Genomic DNA, 19,949 nt, shown 5'->3' with positions numbered 1-19,949 from the left:
GTTTGGCCACTAAAAAATATTTAGTTAAAAAATAATTTGAAGCGTTTATTTGAATTATTTAATTAAGAACTGAAAACATCTGGTTCTTCCTGGCGGTTTTGAATCACCCTGGAAACACCGTGGGAGTGGAAACACGGTGAAATCACGGTGGATCCAGGGTGGTTACACGGTGGTTTTGTGCTATTTTATCACCGTGTATACACCGTGGAATCAGGGTGGGTACACCGTGTAACCACCCTGATTCCACGGTGTATCCACGGTGAATACGCGATGTACGTGGAATCGCGGTGGGTACACCGTGTAACTACCCTCGAATCAGGGTGGGTACATCGTGTAACCTCCGTGGAATCAGGGTGGTTACACGGTGTATCCACCCTGATTCCACGGTGATAAAATGAAAAAAAGCCCACCGTGTAACCACCCTGATTCCACCGTGTTTCCAGGGTGGTTCAAAACCGCCAGGGCTAAGATAAAATGAGCCATTCCATGCAGGAGCTGCCAGAGTTGAACGAAGGGGCCTTCTTTGGCTCAGCACTGGGGAACCTAGCTTTGGCACGTCTATATTGACCCACGCTTGGGTCAAGAATCGTTACTCAATCCTGGCCATTCCAATCATCAGGGGAGAGGTGCTGCAGTTAGAAAAAAAAATTTATTTTTTTCTATTCCATTTGTTTTTTTTAAGATAGTAAACTTAAAAACTGTCAGAAAGTTAGCTGATAGTATCTTTTAAGTGACTGACTTAGTTAATTAGTAAAAAATCAATGTTAACTTATTAAAAAATCAATTTATTTAACTAAAGTCAGGGGCCAAGATGGCGGCGCGCGTGGGCTGCAATTGTAACACAGTGCAGGGGCAATTGTAACACAGAACGAAATAGATATTTTTCATCAAATTGCTTTTATTATTCAGTTTTAATACATACTATTATACTTGATTAACTCTTAAAGTCAAGTATTTAAACTTATAGTATCACATATATTGGGATCTTTAGCATAAATTATTAAATATTTATAAATATTGAAACAATCAAAAAATTACACTATCCCAGAGTAGATTTGTGGCGCATCTAGTTTACGCAGATCCCATACACGACTCTGCGTGTTACAATTGCTACTCGTTCAAGTGTTATAATTGACGCTCATGTTGAATTGTTAATAAAAATCTAATTACAATAACAATAATCAGTAAATCTATATAAAACTCGATTATACAATACTCTTGACATGTCTCTTAAAGTATTAGTACAAGTCTTACATCATAACATTAGAGAACAAATTTGTTATTAAAAAAATTGTAAAGCGTACAAAAAAAAGTTTTCACGCGTATTTTCAACGACTCTCAATATTTTGATATCGGAACAAGATTAATAACTGAAACTTTGATCTCATTAATAATCTACTATTTTGAATAAGTTAAAAAAAGAATAATAATAATTTTTAGTTTTTTTAATAGTTTTTCATTAAGTGTTACAATTAACCCTTGTTACAACTGCAGCACCTCTCCCCTACTCGGGCCTGGGTCAGGACTGGGTAACCTAGCCTTGTACGACCCAATGATTACCCGAGTTTAAGCCAAGTCTGGGTTCCCCTGCCTTGATCATTCAATGGCAACCCAGACTTGGGCCAAGGTAGGATTACCCAAGTTCGGCTACACCTCTGGTTACCCATTTTTGGGCCAGTACTGGCTAACCCAGGTTTTATATTAATTATTCAATTAACTTATTATTATGGTTTTTTAAATTAATAATTATTTATTTTTGAATTAAAATAAGTTTTAATTAATAAATATTTTAATATTCCGATTAAAATTATTTACAACTAATAATTAAAATATTTTTTAGTTCGTTATTATTTGCAATCAACAACCGTAATTTTATAATTTTGCTTATAAAAATTAATTTAATTAAGAAATAACTCATGAATTTTCATAATAAACGTTATCTTTAATAATGGTGGTAGAGCAAGATAATTCAACTAGATTCTTGATAAATAATCAATTAAATTTAATAAATTTTATTTTAAAAAATTTTGTAATTATAATAAAAATAATACGAAATTATGATTTTTTTTCTTAATCGAAAATATTAATTAAATTGCTCTTTATATTTCATAAAACCGAGTGGTTGTAGTAAAATGGATAATTAGATCATATAAAAGTATCAGTTCAACATTAGTAGGTTCGTCCAGTAGCAGATAACCGATCAGACCCAGCAATCAGAAAGATGGCAGTTCGTACCCAGAGCCCACCAGAATTTTCACCGAGATATTTTCACATCATTTATCTCACTTGAATAGTTTAAACGTTAATGATCACAAACTCTATTAGGTTAACAATAATAAAATTTTTTTTTAATTAAATTTATTTGTTTTGTCGATGTATGGGCCAGGTCTGGCAAGCAAGCATCGGCCAGAGTCCTATATAGTTGAACTAAGCCTGGGCCAGTCGTACTTTCCTCTCTGGGACTGTTTGAAAAAACAATTTTTTGCTTTAATTTTTTGTACTTGATATGCGACAATTAAAACATTTCGATAACTAAACTAAGGAGTAAGCTATATAAAGTTTCAATAATAGCCCATCTTACCTCAGGATCAGTTTATTCCAGTTTTCAATCAAAGTAATTTAGAAAACAAACAAAAAAAGATTTTACTGCAAATTTCAATTTGCAACACCGTCTTGGCTGACCAACTTACCCCGTTTTTCTTTCGACGAATAATTTTTAGTGTCGTAAAACTAATGTCTCATTTTGCCCCGGTCTTTTTTACTAAGATTAATTTTCAACACTACTCCAATAAATAATAATTTTAATAATAAAAAATAATTTTTTCTCAGTTTTCTAACAACAATCGTAATACTAAATACATATATAAATTAAAAATAAATACACATATGAATATAAATTTGTAAATGTATACAAGTGTAAAGAATGTGTAAAGAAAGTCAGTTAGAATCAACTTACTCAAGTTTGCGGTAAGTGACATCCGGAGTCAGTACACGCGAGTGAAAACTCTTGAGAGAGGCGGTGTACTTTGTCGAGAAAATATAATATAAAAACATAAATAAAAGTATTATACATCGTATATTCTCAAAGTCCTTCACCTACATAAATTAATAACTATCATCATTATAATATTAAACCTAAAAAACAAGTAAATAGAATTAGTATATCTATCTCTTGCATGTTATCAAGTTCTAGTCGATTAACTTTTAAATATGTTTATCTTAAATCATATAAGAATATTATTACACTTATCTTCTAATCATATTTTTTTTTAGCTATCAAATATAAGAAAGAGAGATCTCATGTTTTTATCTTTATAAAATATATCTCATGATTTCATTACCATTCTCTCAGGAATATTACAATCATATAAATAATTTATTACACTATTTTTCTTACATGAGAAAATAACGTTTATGTATTGTAACATAGGAAGTAAAAAAAAATAATAAATAATAATTATAATAAATGATGAGTTTATAAGTACTTTACGTGGTAAAATAGAGTTATTCATATATATATATATTTTTTCGATTGTTTTTAATTCGGTAGAGTGACAAAGAAAATTTGTTTAAATTCGACCTTCATGGATTTATGAACACAAACTAGTATAATTTTAAAATAATGTGATGTAATTTTTTTCTTCATTTTTTGTGAAAGATTTTTTTTATGGTCTCATATGTTTCACTTTCATTTATATTCAAAAATTTTTTTTTTTTCAATAAAAATTGAAAAAAAATAAAGTAATTGATTTTCATTAGTCATTAGTTTTTAAAATATCGTTAATTAGATTAACTATATATATTTGTATGCATTTTTAATTTTTATAAAAGCTGATAATAAGTAATCTAATAATGTCAATGGATTGAAATATATAACGAGAGAAATTTATTGAAATAAGATAATTTTATAAATTAAATAACGTGGGTTAATTAGGTATACTTTCTCATGAAATACAAAATACAAATTTAAGTTACTTATTATTTTTTTTTTTTAATTCATCGGAACTTGCGTTGACTTTTACGTATTTTATTCTGCTAGAAGTATGTGATTAACAGAAAGGAGTTTAAGAAATTGCCAAGCTTACGTACTACATCTACGTGGATTTTATTTAGCTGAAAGTATAATGTTCTTACACAAAAGATTTAAAAAAAAAAAAAATGATTAAAATAACATTCCTATTTAAAGTGATAATTTCTAACGTCTTTTAAACTTCATTATATATATATATTAGAGCGCTTCTTTTTTAACAAATTTTTTTTTCTTTGCTCCAGTGACGAAATATTGTTGTCAATGATTTTTCTCAATGAAATTGATCTTTTTTTCTTTTAGTGCGTTAGCTTCCTGCTTACATATTTTCAAATTTAACATTACTACAGTATTATGATAGCACTATCTATAGGAGGATAGCATTTCGTGAATTTAAATTATTCAAAAGTATGAGTATGACCGTATTATTTAGATAGTTTTGTTCATGAGTGTAAATCAATGAGAATTTATTCTAGAATAGACCTGAAGAGTGTTTGTTGAATTGTATACAGAATGCACTCTAAAACCAAGTTTGAAGTCGAAATTAACACACTTGCCAAATTACATTGGAACGCCATAAGCAATCTATAGATTTTTAACACACCGTGAAACGTGTTTTAAGTGACTACAAAAAACTATAGTTTTGTTTATGGCCTTAAACATATTATACATAAAATGTTGTAATAATAATTAAATAAAGACATGCCAGGACTGGTTGGTGGTTGGGATGTTTGAAAAATACGCATATTTAAAAATATAACAATATTTTTATTTGTCACAGCACAAAATATCACTGGGTTGCAAATTAAATAGTTTATTTAATTTATAAATACTGTTAATTGTCTGAGCTCATGAATACGTGAATAAATGAATGCAAATTATTGAGTTGAGCTCGAGTAAATAATGAATTAAAAATAATCAAGTTGAGTTTAATTGAACACTGAGTTGAATGCAAAAATGTCATGATAATAAGTAACATGATGTCAGAGGTTACTGAGCGAAGTGAACACATTAATTACTATTTTTAATAGCACTGAATACATAAATATTTTTGTTATTGAGCTTTAATAGTGATGATCACTTAATTGAATTGAATTTAATGAGCTCATGATAAATTACACTGAATTTAATTTATCTGTTGAACACGTGGTAGCATGATAGCAGAGGCTACTGAGCGAAACATAACTTTTATATTAATTAAGAAATTGAGCATAATGATAATTAAATAAATAGTAAAACTGAGTCTTTTAAATTAATTGAGCACTGATAGCAAGTAAATGTTTAATAAAAAATGCACCTGTTGCTTTCTCCGTCGAAAATAACCTCGTCAGGAACAGGTTGTAGAACACTGGATTTTCTTGATGTTATTTATTTAATTATTTTATGAGCTCTGGAGCTCGCGATTATAAAAATAATTATATTTTTATATAGAGTAATGAACCCTTAATGTAATTAATTGATTACTTTTAATTATTTACTCAAGATGAGCGCAATTTGAATAGATTATACAAAACACGTGGTGACACTTGAAATTGTATAAACGAATAGATAATGGCGTCGGTCTTCTTGCCACGAGGCAGGATAAATTCATGCGCATGCGTCGCACAGTGCAAGTCAAGTTCTCATAGATGGACACTAGGCCCCAGTAGGTGCTGCCTCTATTTGCCGGAAGTTCAACTACATTCAAATTTGAATGTAGTTGTGATTACGCAACATTCCGCCCGCCATCAGCAACAGAGTTGATGATTGATGAGTTCTTGAGTACTTGATCTTTTGATGAGCATGTCATTGAACCAGTGAAGTTATTCTTCGTCATCTTCTTGTGGTTCTGGTTCAATTGGTAGGAGTGCAAGCTTCGTGATTGGACGAGTGAGTGTTGAGTTCACTGTTTTGAGCGTAGCAACCCTGGTCAATCCATCTTTGCCAGGGTGGAGTGCGATAATACGAGCGAGAGGCCACCTGGTTGGTGGAAACCTTTCGTCGGTGAGTAATACAAGTGACCCATCTTGAATTTGATGAGTTGGACGTTGCCACTTGGTGATTGCCAGTTGTCTTTGAAGATAACTTGTAGACCAATGATTCCAGAACTGTTGAACACGTTGTTGTAGAAATTGCCATCTAGACAATCGAGAACTATTTGTATCGATGAGTGCTGGTTCAGGAATCATGTTGAGTGCTCGTCCAATTAAGAAGTGACCAGGAGTGAGTGCATCCATGTCTTCTGGATCTTCCGTGAGTGGCTCCAATGGTCTTGAATTCAATATAGCTTCAATTTGCGTAAGAAGAGTCGTAAATTCTTCAAACGTAAATGAAGACTCTCCCACTGATCGAGTAAGGTGATGTTTGAGTGATTTGACAGCAGCTTCCCACTTTCCACCCATGTGTGGAGCTGCTGGTGGATTGAAATGCCAGGCAATACTGTTCACAGTGATGTGATCCAGTATTTCTCTTGACTCTTGAGTTCCTTGAGTGAACAGACGGTTGAGATCAGTTTCAGCGCCTTTGAACGTCGTGCCACAATCGCTGTAGAGTGCTGTGCAGATTCCTCGTCGGCTGATAAATCTGCGGAGTGCTGCGATGAACCCACTAGAGCTGTAGTCGCTGACTACCTCTAGATGTACTGCGGACGTAGAAAGGCAGACAAAAACACAAATCCAGCCTTTGTATGTTTTTGCTCCTCTGCGTCTCCAATTTTTGAGTGTTATTGGGCCAGCATAGTCAACTCCAGTGTGAATGAATGCAGATGATGGAGTAACTCGTGATACTGGTAGCTGACCCATGAGTTGTTGAGCTCTATCAGCACGATGTCGTGCGCATTTTATACATTTGAGTATAATTGAGCGTACTGGTTGTCTACCGACAATGATCCAGTACTTTTGTCGTATGAATGCAAGAGTAAGTTGAGTACCACCATGCATGGTACGCTGATGAGCATCAGAGATGATGAGTTTTGTGAGTGCCGCATTCCGTGGTAGAATAGCAGGATGCTTGCTTTGGTCTTGATTTGGAGAATTTTCCAACCGTCCACCTACTCGAATGATGCCGTCGGTGTCAATGAATGCAACCAATCGAGCAAATGGATGACCATTAGGCCATGGTGCGTGTTTGGAGTGCATGTTGATCTCGTTTGAAAAATGAATGCGTTGAGTTTCTTTGATACAGAAGTTGAGTGCAGAAATTACTTCGTCAGAAGTAATTGGAGTCTTGAGTGATGAGTTTGGTGATTTCTTGATCATGTCACGAAGTCTAAAGCAGATTGCAGTAGCTCGTAACATGCGTAGGAGTGGTATTGGCCGTTCCATGATAGGCCAATTTGATTTCAGCGATGAATTCGATGAGAACAGGGCCAGTCCAGGCCGTTCTTCTGCTTGAGCTCCTGTATCATCGATTGATGGACATTTAGGCCAGGACGATGAACTCTTGAGCAACCATGGTGGGCCAGTCCACCATAGTTGATGATCACGGAGTTGAGTAGGTGTCAACCCTCGTGTTGCGCAGTCTGCTGGATTTTGTGTGCCCGGAATGAAATTCCAGTGGCCATCTGGAAGTAGATCTTGAATATGTGACACCCTATTTCGAACAAACTCCTTCCAGCGAGACGGGTGAGATTTAATCCACGTGAGTGTAATTGTTGAGTCCGTCCACAAGTATATTGGCGATTGAGTGAGATTGAGAGTGCTCTGGCAGTGTTTTGTGAGTTTTGCCAACATGTGAGCTGCGGTGAGTTCTAACCTTGGTATCGTTAGTCGTTTTAACGGAGCTACCTTGGTTTTGGAGCAGAGCAGCGTAACTCTGACTCCATGAGCAGGTGTGTGGACTTTAATGAACACGGCAGCTGCCATTGCCAATTGAGAGGCGTCCGAGAATCCATGGATTTCGGTGGTTGAGCACGTGGATGAGTGGATCCATCTTGGAATTTTGATTTCAGAGATAAATTTGAGTTCATTTTTGAAGTTTCTCCATTTATTCCGTTGATTGGCTGCCGATGGAGTGTCCCAGCTGAGCTTGTCGAGCCAAAGCTCCTGCATGAATACCTTGGCTCGAATGATGAGTGGTGCGGAAAATCCAAGAGGATCAAAGATTTGAGCAATCTCTGATAAAATGATCCATTTTGTAAAATTTTGAGTTGAGCATGGTGGTGAGTACGTGCAATAAATTGATCTGAGTGTGAGGACCAGTACATGCCCAGAAGCTTGGTGCTGGAGTCTGAATCCTCGAATTCATGAGTCTTGATTGCTTCCACATGATTGATTTATTGTAATCTTGGGATGATTGCTTGCCCATTTAGCAAGAAGGAATCCGCCCGCCTTGCAGAGTGCTTTAATTTGTCAGCAACTTGTAATGAGTTCATCTAACACGTGTGCGATGATGACTAAGTCGTTTGATGCTTAGATGAGAGTTTGAGTGCGAATTGACATTTAGCTTTACCAGCATTGGATATACCGATACCAATGATCTGAATAGATGAGTGTGTGCGTTAGAGATTAAGTGAGTGCACCAAGGAATCTGAAACAAAAGATGATTCAGAACCTGGATCCAGCGATATACATACTGGATGAGTACTTAACTGATGATAAGGGCAAGTAGGCAAGTTGCGAGTGAAATTGCTGAGCGATGAGTACTAGTATGATGAATGCCGGACGTGTTTACAGACGAGTGCAGTAGATGAGTGCGTGGCTGGAGATGAGTCTGTAACAGCTGCAGCAGCATATGAAGCTGTTTTAGTGGATGAGCGCGGTGGTTTGGACGAAGACGCCTGTTCCACTCGTTCTTGAGCACGAGCACGACTGACCAAGAACTCAGTGAGTACTTTGAGGGTTGGGTATTCCGTGGAAGCACCCATTTTGTTTTCCCAGAGCTCCCGGTTGTGTGAGTCCAGTTTAGATATGATCAACTGCGTAAGCAGCGGATTCAAATCTGAGTTTAATTGTACCCCGAGTGCGTTGAGTGCGTTGATTACCTCTGAAACGGTGTTCAGAAGGTAATTGAGCTGCTCAGATGAGCGTGAAGTGAGCGCAGGCATGTTAAGGAGCTTGTCCAGTTGAGCACCGATGAGTAGGCGAGGGTTGTTGTACCTCTCCTTGAGCTGGTTCCACGCAGGTACAAATTGGTCGTCGCACATTTGTACACTGGCGAGGCTGAGTGCGGCTTGTCCTTGCAGACAGCTCTTCAGGTACTGAAGACGTTGAACTGGAGCAAGTTCTTGAGCATTAATCACCATTGAGGTGAATGAGTCCCTGAATTCAGGCCAGTTCTCGTAACGCCCATCGAACTTGGGAATTGCGAGTGCTGGCAGATGCGTTGGAGCCCGGGTTGAGTGCACTACAGCTGGAACAGCAGCTGGTACTGGAATTGAGTTGATGAGTGCGATTAGTTTGCCTTTGGCGTTGATATACGACCTATACACCGAATCGTATACTCCGTCCTTGACATATGAGCTCTCCAAGAACTCCTTGGTGCAGGTGAGTGCTAGTGAGTCGTGAGTTAGGTTGAACTGGTGCCATTCACCCTCGAGTAACTCAAGTCGAGACTTGAGTTGAGCTAAGCCGTCGGCGACGGTGAGTGTATCCGCCAGAGCTTCCCAGTCTGAGAAGACTCCGAGGCGTGAGTGCTGGCTGATGACTTTCAGCTCGAGTGCTGGGGAAATCGCCGATTTCCTGGGAGAGCGCTTGATTTTCTGCTTAGACTGGTCTCCTTCGCCGTGGATCCCAGTCTCGGTGGCGCTTGAGTCGCTGAGGCCTTAATAATAAGTAACATGATGTCAGAGGTTACTGAGCGAAGTGAACACATTAATTACTATTTTTAATAGCACTGAATACATAAATATTTTTGTTATTGAGCTTTAATAGTGATGATCACTTAATTGAATTGAATTTAATGAGCTCATGATAAATTACACTGAATTTAATTTATCTGTTGAACACGTGGTAGCATGATAGCAGAGGCTACTGAGCGAAACATAACTTTTATATTAATTAAGAAATTGAGCATAATGATAATTAAATAAATAGTAAAACTGAGTCTTTTAAATTAATTGAGCACTGATAGCAAGTAAATGTTTAATAAAAAATGCACCTGTTGCTTTCTCCGTCGAAAATAACCTCGTCAGGAACAGGTTGTAGAACACTGGATTTTCTTGATGTTATTTATTTAATTATTTTATGAGCTCTGGAGCTCGCGATTATAAAAATAATTATATTTTTATATAGAGTAATGAACCCTTAATGTAATTAATTGATTACTTTTAATTATTTACTCAAGATGAGCGCAATTTGAATAGATTATACAAAACACGTGGTGACACTTGAAATTGTATAAACGAATAGATAATGGCGTCGGTCTTCTTGCCACGAGGCAGGATAAATTCATGCGCATGCGTCGCACAGTGCAAGTCAAGTTCTCATAGATGGACACTAGGCCCCAGTAGGTGCTGCCTCTATTTGCCGGAAGTTCAACTACATTCAAATTTGAATGTAGTTGTGATTACGCAACAAACATATTTAATATGTGTTAAAATAATACACTTGTAAAACACTTGGTTTTAGAGTGTAAACAGCGTTTCTGCGGTTGTTTTAACGTTTTTTTCATTTGTTAAAAAAAGAACTTGACTTAGTTTTGTCTTGTTAGATTTGTTTTATTTTCAATTTTTAAAATTACGCCAAAATCAAGTTATTTTTTTTGACTCGGGTAAGGATCAGATCCCAGGTAGTTCTCTAGCAATTCTTTATGCTCAATCCGGGTCTTAAGTTTTTCGGGCACCTACAGAATGAATCGGTTTAAAGTCATCAGATTATTATTAACATAAAATTATCCCGAGTCGAAATTTCAGCTCTTATTTCACACCATTTTTGGGTTATAACCATTTCGACCAGTGAATAAAAATAAATTTGAGTAAAATTTTTGTTCAGCAGCCCTAATTGAAAAAAATTTTGGAGATAATTTTGTAGGAAATTTGATTCTTTTCGAAAAAAAAGTCCAATTTTATTTTATTTCAATGAATTATTTTAATTATAAAAAATATAAAATAAAAAAAAAAACCAAGCAATTAATTTTTTTCGGTTTATGTTAAACCGTCTTATATATTTTACTAAAATTAATATACGTGATGAGATAATAAGATAATTAAAATAGAAACATATAATAAAATAATGGAAAGTACAATATTACAATATTGAGGAAAACCCGCTGATTTAATTAATAAAAATCATTATAGTGTAATTAAAATTATCTTGTAATTTTACAAAGAAAATTCTTCGATAAGATTTACTATTTTACTATTATTTAAAAAAAAACATTAACGAATACCTAATATTATACGTCAAATTAGAAAGCTGAACGAATGAAAATTAAATTTTTCAAATGATTAAACACTATATTACTGTTACGTTTGAAAACACAACACAATTGCGGCCTCTTTTTATGATCATACTCAACTGTCAGTCAGTTGATTACAGATAATGGATTGGAATTTACCTAATAAGCAGAGTAATTAAAAATATTTATAATTAGAAACAGTGCTAATTGAATAGAGTTTTTTTCATTCAAGTAATCGAGTTGATTAGCTGTTGCCTTACCATAAAGCTATTACGTTATGTGAAAAAAAAAAAAAAAAAAATGAAATAATATCCATTTTTCACATTTGAAATTGATTGGTCACTGACAACTTATTATAGATTCAAGCTAAGATAAATGCTTGTAAGAGCTGCAACAGGAAATAACAAAATTTTTAAAAGTTATTATTAATTATTATCTAATGATATATATGAGACGAATAAAAAATTTTTTATAAATTTCAAGACAATCAGAAATTTAAATTTCAGTATTAATACTACTGAGGCGTTGAATTAAAATAATTTCAAGGATCCAATGGTAATAGACGGCGGCAAGTGATTCAGATCTCATCAAAAAGACTTTAAAATAATCATATATATATATATATATATATATATATATATATATATATATATATATATATATATATATATATATATAATCAATTAATTAAAGTTATTTAAAAAAAAATAAAATCTTTTGTTTTTAATATAGTGCCCTTTTTAACACCTCTAACATTGTTATAGCACGCCTCGAACGCGAAGCGGAAAGGTCGTTTTATCACCGTAAGAAAAAATCAAAATTCACTCAGCTTAAATTAGGAGAAGGGAGGGGGAACAAAGGGGGTCGGGTAGGCAAAACGGGGTACCCCCAAAATTTTATAAAAAAAAAATTCTATATTTTAAATGGTTTTTAAACATTCCAAAATCACTTTTGTAAATATAATTGAGCGTTATTTAAAATTTTTTTTGTTAAACTTTTTCAAAAATCAATTGTCAGTTGAAGAATATTAATGACTTTTTTTATGATAAAAACTATTAAAAATTTGTTTTTCTTTTTTTGCATCCAATAATCATGTAAAATATAATTTTTCTCCGTGTAAATTATTTACAAAAAAGTTTAACTTAATCAAATTCATTTAAAATCCAGAAATTTTTTTTTTTCACCTTTTTTAGGGGGTATCCCATTTTGCCCGCAAAAATGAAAAAAATTTTTTTTTAACGGTATATAACTAAAAATTTTTTTATTTACTTTGAATATCATTAAAAAAAAAAAGATTTAGAGTATTTGAGTCCTCGAAAATTTGGTATTTCCTTAAGTACCCTGTTTTGCCCCTCCCTCTTCATTTCACCACTATTTATTGCGCTTATATGGTAAAAAAAGTGCACTAATTGCAAGAGGGTATTTCAATGAACAACTCTGACATAGTAATAAGTTCTATTATTTAGACTACTAGTAGATAAAAATTAATTGAAAAATGTTTTCTTGGACTTCAGTTGGTCTGTATGTATGTAAACTAGACTGTTTCAAATTAGGGAATTATTTTTTATTTTTTTATGAAAATTGAAAAATCGAAAGATCATATTCAACAGCTATTACATTTAATCGATAATGAAAGTAAATATATGAATTGACATTAAATATTGATAATAAATAGACAAAGCTTAAGTTGTTATTGAAGCAAATAAATTTATTATACTATAACAAATTGGAGGCGTGAATAATTTTTTATTTATCTAATTTCCTTATATAAAGAATTCTATAGAGTAAAGATTATTCTAATAGAAAGTTTCTATTGTTAAAAAATGAAATTCCGCGGCATGAAATACGAAGAGTAAAAATTATTAACACTTAAATAAATGACTTATTGAAGATTTTACATAAAAAAATCATTTTATCAGATATAAATTTATTCCAAAGATATATTGTGTAATCAGAGTGGATAAGGATGAAGTAAAATCTACATTCTTCCTGAAATTATTCTGCTAAAAATTTCCTTATTTATTTTGTATTTAATAAATAGAAAACAATTTGAGAAAAAAAAAAAATTTTTTCCATAGTCTAGATTTATGAGTTAGATGTAATTTACAAATTTCATCTCCAATAAAAATATTTTATGGTGAAAAAAAAAGAAAAAATTTGTTTTGTAATTTAGAGTTTACATAAGCGATATATAAACCCAATGGACTATCTGGGGTATAATGGAATACTTCAAAACTCTAAAAAAATAATATACTATTTTTATTAAACAACTTGTCAAAATTATTATTTGGGGTCTGAGGATAGGGACCATTCAATACAAGTAAAATTAAAGAATGCAGTTATTTGACAACAAAAAAAAATTTACAGGATTTGTTCGAGGTAAATCAAAACAACTTGTACCCGGTGCTTAAAAGACACAAAAAATAAGTAGCTACTAGAGAGGACCGTTGTGCTCCGGCTTGCTCTATATTTACATAGAATAAGTTACTATCTTACCACATAAAAAAAATTACAATACCAAAATAGGAAATATTTCTATATCATGATAAATATTTCGTTGATATATCAAAACACGGAATATTCCGATACTGATATGATAAAAATCACTATTGTTGATTTTTTTTTTTGCCCTGTAATATATATTATTTTTCATACTTTTATTTTATTACAGAATTCTCAATACTTGGTCATTAAAATTTTTTTTTTTTATTTTATCTATATTAAAGGAAATAATTTTATAAAATAATAAATATTCTGGTATAATATTATAATCAGCAAATATATATACATACGTATAAATATAAATATATTGCGTAAATAAAAACGTAATCATTTCCGTAAATCGTTAAATTCGAACTTCTATTACTTTACTATTACTTAATAGCAATTTACAATCATGATATTAAAATTCAATTGTATTCTTTTTTATTTATTTTTCAGAGAATAAGAGAAAGGTATAAAGAAAAAATAAATGTAATAAAAGTATCATAAAATGTTATTACGACGATCAAAATGGCAAGGGATCGATCAGAATATTCAGAGAATATGACTGACGCAACTACTTACAGTTGTAAAACGAATTCTGTCGACAAGGTAATTAATATTTATGTAATGATTAATTATAAATAATATGAAGTCAATTCTTCGATATACATAAAACTTTTTGTTGATGATTTTTTCATAAAGCAATACTTCTTTTCCCTCATCAATCATTAGCGTTTTTTCACACAATGTTTTCTATAATAATTTAATAATTTTTATAATTGTTATTCATTTGAATATTTACTAATCTTCAGTGGGAAGTGACAGAGAGCTAATTAGTATACAGGTTCGTTTAAATATAACTATAATTTTTATTATTCCACCGGAAGAGAATAAAATCTTATATCCTGATTTTATATGTATATTTATTAGGGTGTGTCATTTTAGGGCAATTGTTTTTTTATACGCACTAACAGCCCGATAAAAAATGCTTAGATCCAAGCATATATAATTGGATCCAAACAGTCATATATGCTTGGATCTAAATTTTGGCGCGATCCAAGCGGATCCAAACAGATCTGACAACATCCAAAGAGATCTCACTATATCTAAGTACATCCAAACAGATCTAAAAATATCAAAAGAGATCTGAACAGATTTTAAAATTTCCAAAGCGATCCAAATAGATCTCACTATGTCCACGAATATATAAGTTTATCAAGCAGATCTGCGTAAATGTCGATTTTTAAAGAAATCTATATAGATTTAAGGACATACATCTAAAGAAGTTTCACTACATTCTAATGAATGCATGTATAAATATATTATACATGCACCCATTTTATATAACATAAATTTTGATGATAATGTATACAAATATTCTTGCAAATATGTACAAATATTATATTCTCGGGTGTATGAATTGGATGTTTTCAAAAAACATGGTATGAATACTCAGATCTGATAAGATTCGAAAAAGATCCTGTCGATCATACATAATCATATACGATCATTTATGATCATATACAATCATACATGGTTATATATGATTATGTATGATCATGCAGGATCTGATCAGATCTGAGTATTCATACATGATCATATATGATCATATCTGAGCATTTTTTCCGGGTTTTTATTCTTAATCAATTCCTTCATTGTTTATTTTAAGTTTTAAGCAAAAAAAAACGTTTTTTCGAAATGTATGCCCCCTTCGATATTTTTTAAAAAATTATCAAAAAAACTTGGATGAATTTAGGAAATTTTGAGACCAATACGATCATGGGCAAACAATTCGTTCTATTTTTTTTTGTTAATTTGAAAAAATTTTTTTTCCCTAAATATTATTTTTCGACTTAATTTGACCAATAAACATTCTCAGATCGGTCTATTAAGCTGCTATGATTTTTTTTTGAATACTGTGCCGTTCGGAGTATACTATTTTTCGAAGTTTTTTACTCATTTAATAAATGAATTATAAAAATTAACTAAGACCTACTTATGAGTCTTTTCTTGTAACCTAGGAGAGGTGGCATGTGGCCTCATTGGGACGATAGCCAATAAGGAAAAAAAAAAAACCCAGGAAAAGATAGCAAATGAAATTGATCCGCATTTAAACCCCAAAGTAATAAACGATGTTTATTTTTTTTTTTGACGCTTAAACAATTTTTGAATTTTAAATTCAGTTGAATTTGAGTATTGTTTTACTTCCATCGTCATTTGGTATCACAAAATGAAGTTTAATAGAACAGCAACTAGAAAAGGAACTCAAAAACTTCATTGTGTGATACCAAATGACGATGAAAGTTTACTTGTAAAATAAATTTACTTTAAAAAAAAAATTTCGATAACAAACTAGTTTTTATATAGAAATTACTATTTCTTCTGCTGCATCACGCTGCGATTCTCATCACATTTTTATGCTTCTCTGGAACTCGAGTCGAATGTAAAAAAGATTAATCTTGAGAATTTATTAAACTATTTATCTTGATAGCCGCACATCTTTTATAATAATATTTATCATGATAAAAGCGATAGTAAATATAATTAATCTATGATAAATGTTGTTTTTGTTTCTAATTCCATCGTTTTGCTCAACAAATAATATATTTTGTTTCCGGTAAATTAACTCGTACAAAAAAATTAAATATATAAATGATCCGAATTGTTTTTTACTTAATCTTTGAAGGGAATAATATAATTAACGTAACCAAAGGAAAAATAAAATTTAACCGTTGGGAATAGTAAAATTTACAATGATTACAGTGATTTTTGGTGTCAACTTTCTATCATCACAGTAATTTTTGCCATGTGTTTATTTAAATTTCTGCAGGTAGCCAACATAGTCCGGCTTTACTATAACACCATGGCATTTCAAACGAAAATAATTTCTCCGTGTACGTACACATACGTTAAAAAAAACGGTGTAAGTCCACACTATTCCGATGTCAGGGTTGTCGGTGGTCAATGCAATCCTCAAATCGGTGTTAAAATAACACCATGGCGGCAGTAGTAGTATTAAAATTTTTCCGGTGTTAACAAAAAATAGTTTTATTTTTTAACTATCAGGAGTCGAACTGTATTTCAAATACGAAAATACACTTTTATTGTTTCATAAATTAATTATACGACAAGTTTATCAATCTATGGAGAAATCCATTTGGAAATGACATTTTAATGTTATTGTATAAAATCTGGAGAACAGATTTGTATGATTCAAAAGTCTCTTTTGCAAACTAAATCAGCGAGAAAAATAAAAGAAAATTATCAATGATTTATCCCACCTTATTCATACATTGATTATATTAATTTACTCAATATCTATACCCCGCTTTAACACCGGCTGGATAACACCGCTACACTGGTGTGAGTTCATTTAAACACTGCTATATTTAATTATAGTGCTGCTATATTTTAATGCACCAATACATGAAAAATTAAAACATTGTCCAAGATTAAGTTTTGATAAAATTTATTATTAATTATAATCAACGATAAGAAATATTATTAACTAAATATATTTTTAAAAAAAAGTATGCTCATATATTTAAATAACTTAATACTAAAAATAAATAATTCATATTAAAATACAAGAAATAAATAAAAATGAATAAATATGTGTTCTAGAATTTTTTACGAAGCAGTTCTGAAATGTTTCACGAGCCATTTTTTCTTCATCCACCTGGTACTCGACCCCGTGATGGAATTTACATAAATCCAATGAGTCCATTTATATCAGAACATCAAAAACCAAAAGATACTGAATCATTCTACCTCCATAGTCCGAACGACCTCGTCTATACAAGAATTACACGACTGTTTAGTGATAACGTGGATGAAACTATAAATGACGAGCGAATTAACATTGAGAAGAAGGATGAGACTTTAACTGGTAAGTGTGACATGTCCCAGATAAATACAACATCATTCTCATCATCCGTTTGGCTTACTCTCTATCTATCTTTATCTATCATTTATTTTTTTTTTCGATCATGGCTTAGAAAATTTTCTGGTTGATGACGACCTCAATTCTATCATTGCCAATCATCCTTGTTTGCTGATCGATCGATTATACTGCTAAGCTTCTATGTCTATAATTTAAGTTTAGACGCAACTCTCTCGTTTATAGTCACTTTATCAAATTAGTGAGAGTTTATATCACTATTTCATTATAAATAATATATATTTTATTATCATTTTTTATTTGAACATCTATCAATTATAGAATATAATTTAAATTAATCGTTAATGACTCATAATTATTTTTAATATGCTTTCTCTTAATTATTCCTCTAGATAAGGGAGGGGGAGGGGGGCAAGATGGTCTCCTTAAGAATTTTATCATTTTATCATCAAACTAACCGGCACATTTTATCACGATCGACTAAAAAATACGTTTACCGTAAATGAAAACAATTTTTGTCATGTGACCAACTTTCCCCACTCGGTAAATTTTTCCCAATAAACTTTTAGCCCTTAATAATTATGAAAATGACAAAAAAAAATTTTTTTTCGTTTACTACTTTAGTTTTAATGAAAATAATTAATTAATTTTTAAATTAAACCTGTTTTAGCTGCATTGGTAAAACTTATAAAATAAATTACAAATGAAACGTAGAACAATTAAATACACAATGAAGTAATTGAAGACTTTTTTTATCAAAGTTTATCTAAAACCCGCGAATTTTTAGAATTACAAGTTTATCCTCATTTATCCATGTAATATATCTATAGATAGATTATAATAAAAAAAGATTGCAAGATTTAACCCCACCACACTCGACCCTGATTAATTGCCTCAAGTTGCATTGTGTCACTCATTTAACAAATCTTCAAACGTTAGTTGTTATTTTTTTTTAAAAAAAAATAATAATAATAATTAAAACTTTTTTAAAAAATTAAATAACATACATACATATATATAATAAATAATTAAATAAGTTATTACATCAATGGATCGACATCTTGGTACGTTTGTTGTATACTTAGTGCATATAAAAGAAATGATAAATAAATAATTAATTACACGTTTGAGTTCATACTTCCAAGGAAATGTATAATATTTATATCTATATATATATACACATAGTATGTTATTAAGATTAAATACATTAAATATACCAATGCGATTTTATATTCTTGAGAGTTCGCGGGAATCGGGTTACGATTCTTTTGCATTGCAAGATATTCTTCCTCGTCTTCATCTTATTTTTCTTCGTTCTCCTCTTTACAAACCCGTTACGCCGTTATAAAACGCACACGACCATGCGAAAAAGAGCATGACTTGAAAATTTTAAAGTAATAAATTATACACATACATATATATATATATATATATATATATATATATATATATATATATATATATATATATATATATATATATATTTTTTTTTTTTTGGACCACGTGTAAATATTTTTTAATACAAAAAATTAAAAAAATCATTGTGTTAAAGTAAAGAGCTTGATTTCTAGTATTTTTAATTAATCACCAAAAATTTTAATGAGTTTAAAAAAAAGATATTTTTAAATATCTGACTACTGATTGAGATTAAGGTTTACTTTCTATAAGAAACGTATGTTATTAAATAAAATAGTAGTATAAAATTAAAGAAAAAAAAAAATAATAAAAATGTAAACGGTTGATTAAATGATTTCAGTGAAAGTGGATGTTCACATCAATAACGGAAGTTACAAGCCAGTAAGCAATGGTAACTCAATTAAATCGGATATAATCAAGGACACGGAGCACGCTTACGAACAGATCTGTATCAGACCGGATGAGACGGAGAGCGTTAAGTCAGTGGGTCAAAAAAAATTCAATGATGATGCATCTGAAAGCAGGTAATTATATTCATTTTATTTTTATTTATTTTTTTTATTATTGCTAGATAATTATTTAATTTTTAATCCAGTCGATCAAAAATTACTGTAAGAAGATTTAGTAGATCCAGCAGTGCTAGTGAATCATCGCATTTAAGTAGTGAAATACCTTGTTATTCATCGACAACATCAACACCTTCATTATCACGCAAAAGTAGTAGCGAGCGAATTGATAAGAGTCCTAAAGCACCAGAACTACCAGGTGATAAATTAATATAAATTATTGTTATTACACTCGTGAAAA

At 31.5% G+C, this 19,949-nt stretch overlaps 2 protein-coding genes across 3 annotated transcripts in view; one reads left to right on the top strand and one right to left on the bottom strand.

The window, feature by feature from the left end:
- Window positions 1-19,949, top strand: part of LOC130667740 (uncharacterized ENTR1 family protein) — a 33,618-nt gene that overhangs the window by 3,192 nt on the left and 10,477 nt on the right. The window contains exons 2-5 of one of the 2 annotated variants that reach the window (XM_057469564.1): window positions 14,282-14,434; window positions 17,450-17,714; window positions 19,483-19,666; window positions 19,738-19,907. In XM_057469564.1, coding sequence (XP_057325547.1) covers window positions 14,354-14,434; window positions 17,450-17,714; window positions 19,483-19,666; window positions 19,738-19,907 — 700 coding nt within the window. In that variant the 5' untranslated portion in view covers window positions 14,282-14,353. Of the gene's footprint in view, window positions 1-14,281; window positions 14,435-17,449; window positions 17,715-18,648; window positions 18,791-19,482; window positions 19,667-19,737; window positions 19,908-19,949 lie in introns of those variants that run through there. The other variant, XM_057469565.1, reaches the window with a different exon arrangement.
- On the bottom strand, window positions 5,830-7,869 carry LOC130668672 (uncharacterized). The gene has a single exon (XM_057471068.1). It carries the CDS (start codon window positions 7,867-7,869, stop codon window positions 5,830-5,832), a length of 2,040 nt encoding a protein of 679 aa, XP_057327051.1.

Source organism: Microplitis mediator, chromosome 5 (genome assembly GCF_029852145.1).
Source record: "Microplitis mediator isolate UGA2020A chromosome 5, iyMicMedi2.1, whole genome shotgun sequence".
Lineage (NCBI taxonomy): Eukaryota > Metazoa > Arthropoda > Insecta > Hymenoptera > Braconidae > Microplitis > Microplitis mediator.
This window is presented reverse-complemented; position numbering and strand designations above follow the sequence as displayed.

Excerpts from the sequence above, each read along its gene's own strand:
- LOC130668672 (XM_057471068.1), bottom strand. The coding sequence starts at position 7,869 with ATGGCAGCTGCCGTGTTCATTAAAGTCCACACACCTGCTCATGGAGTC.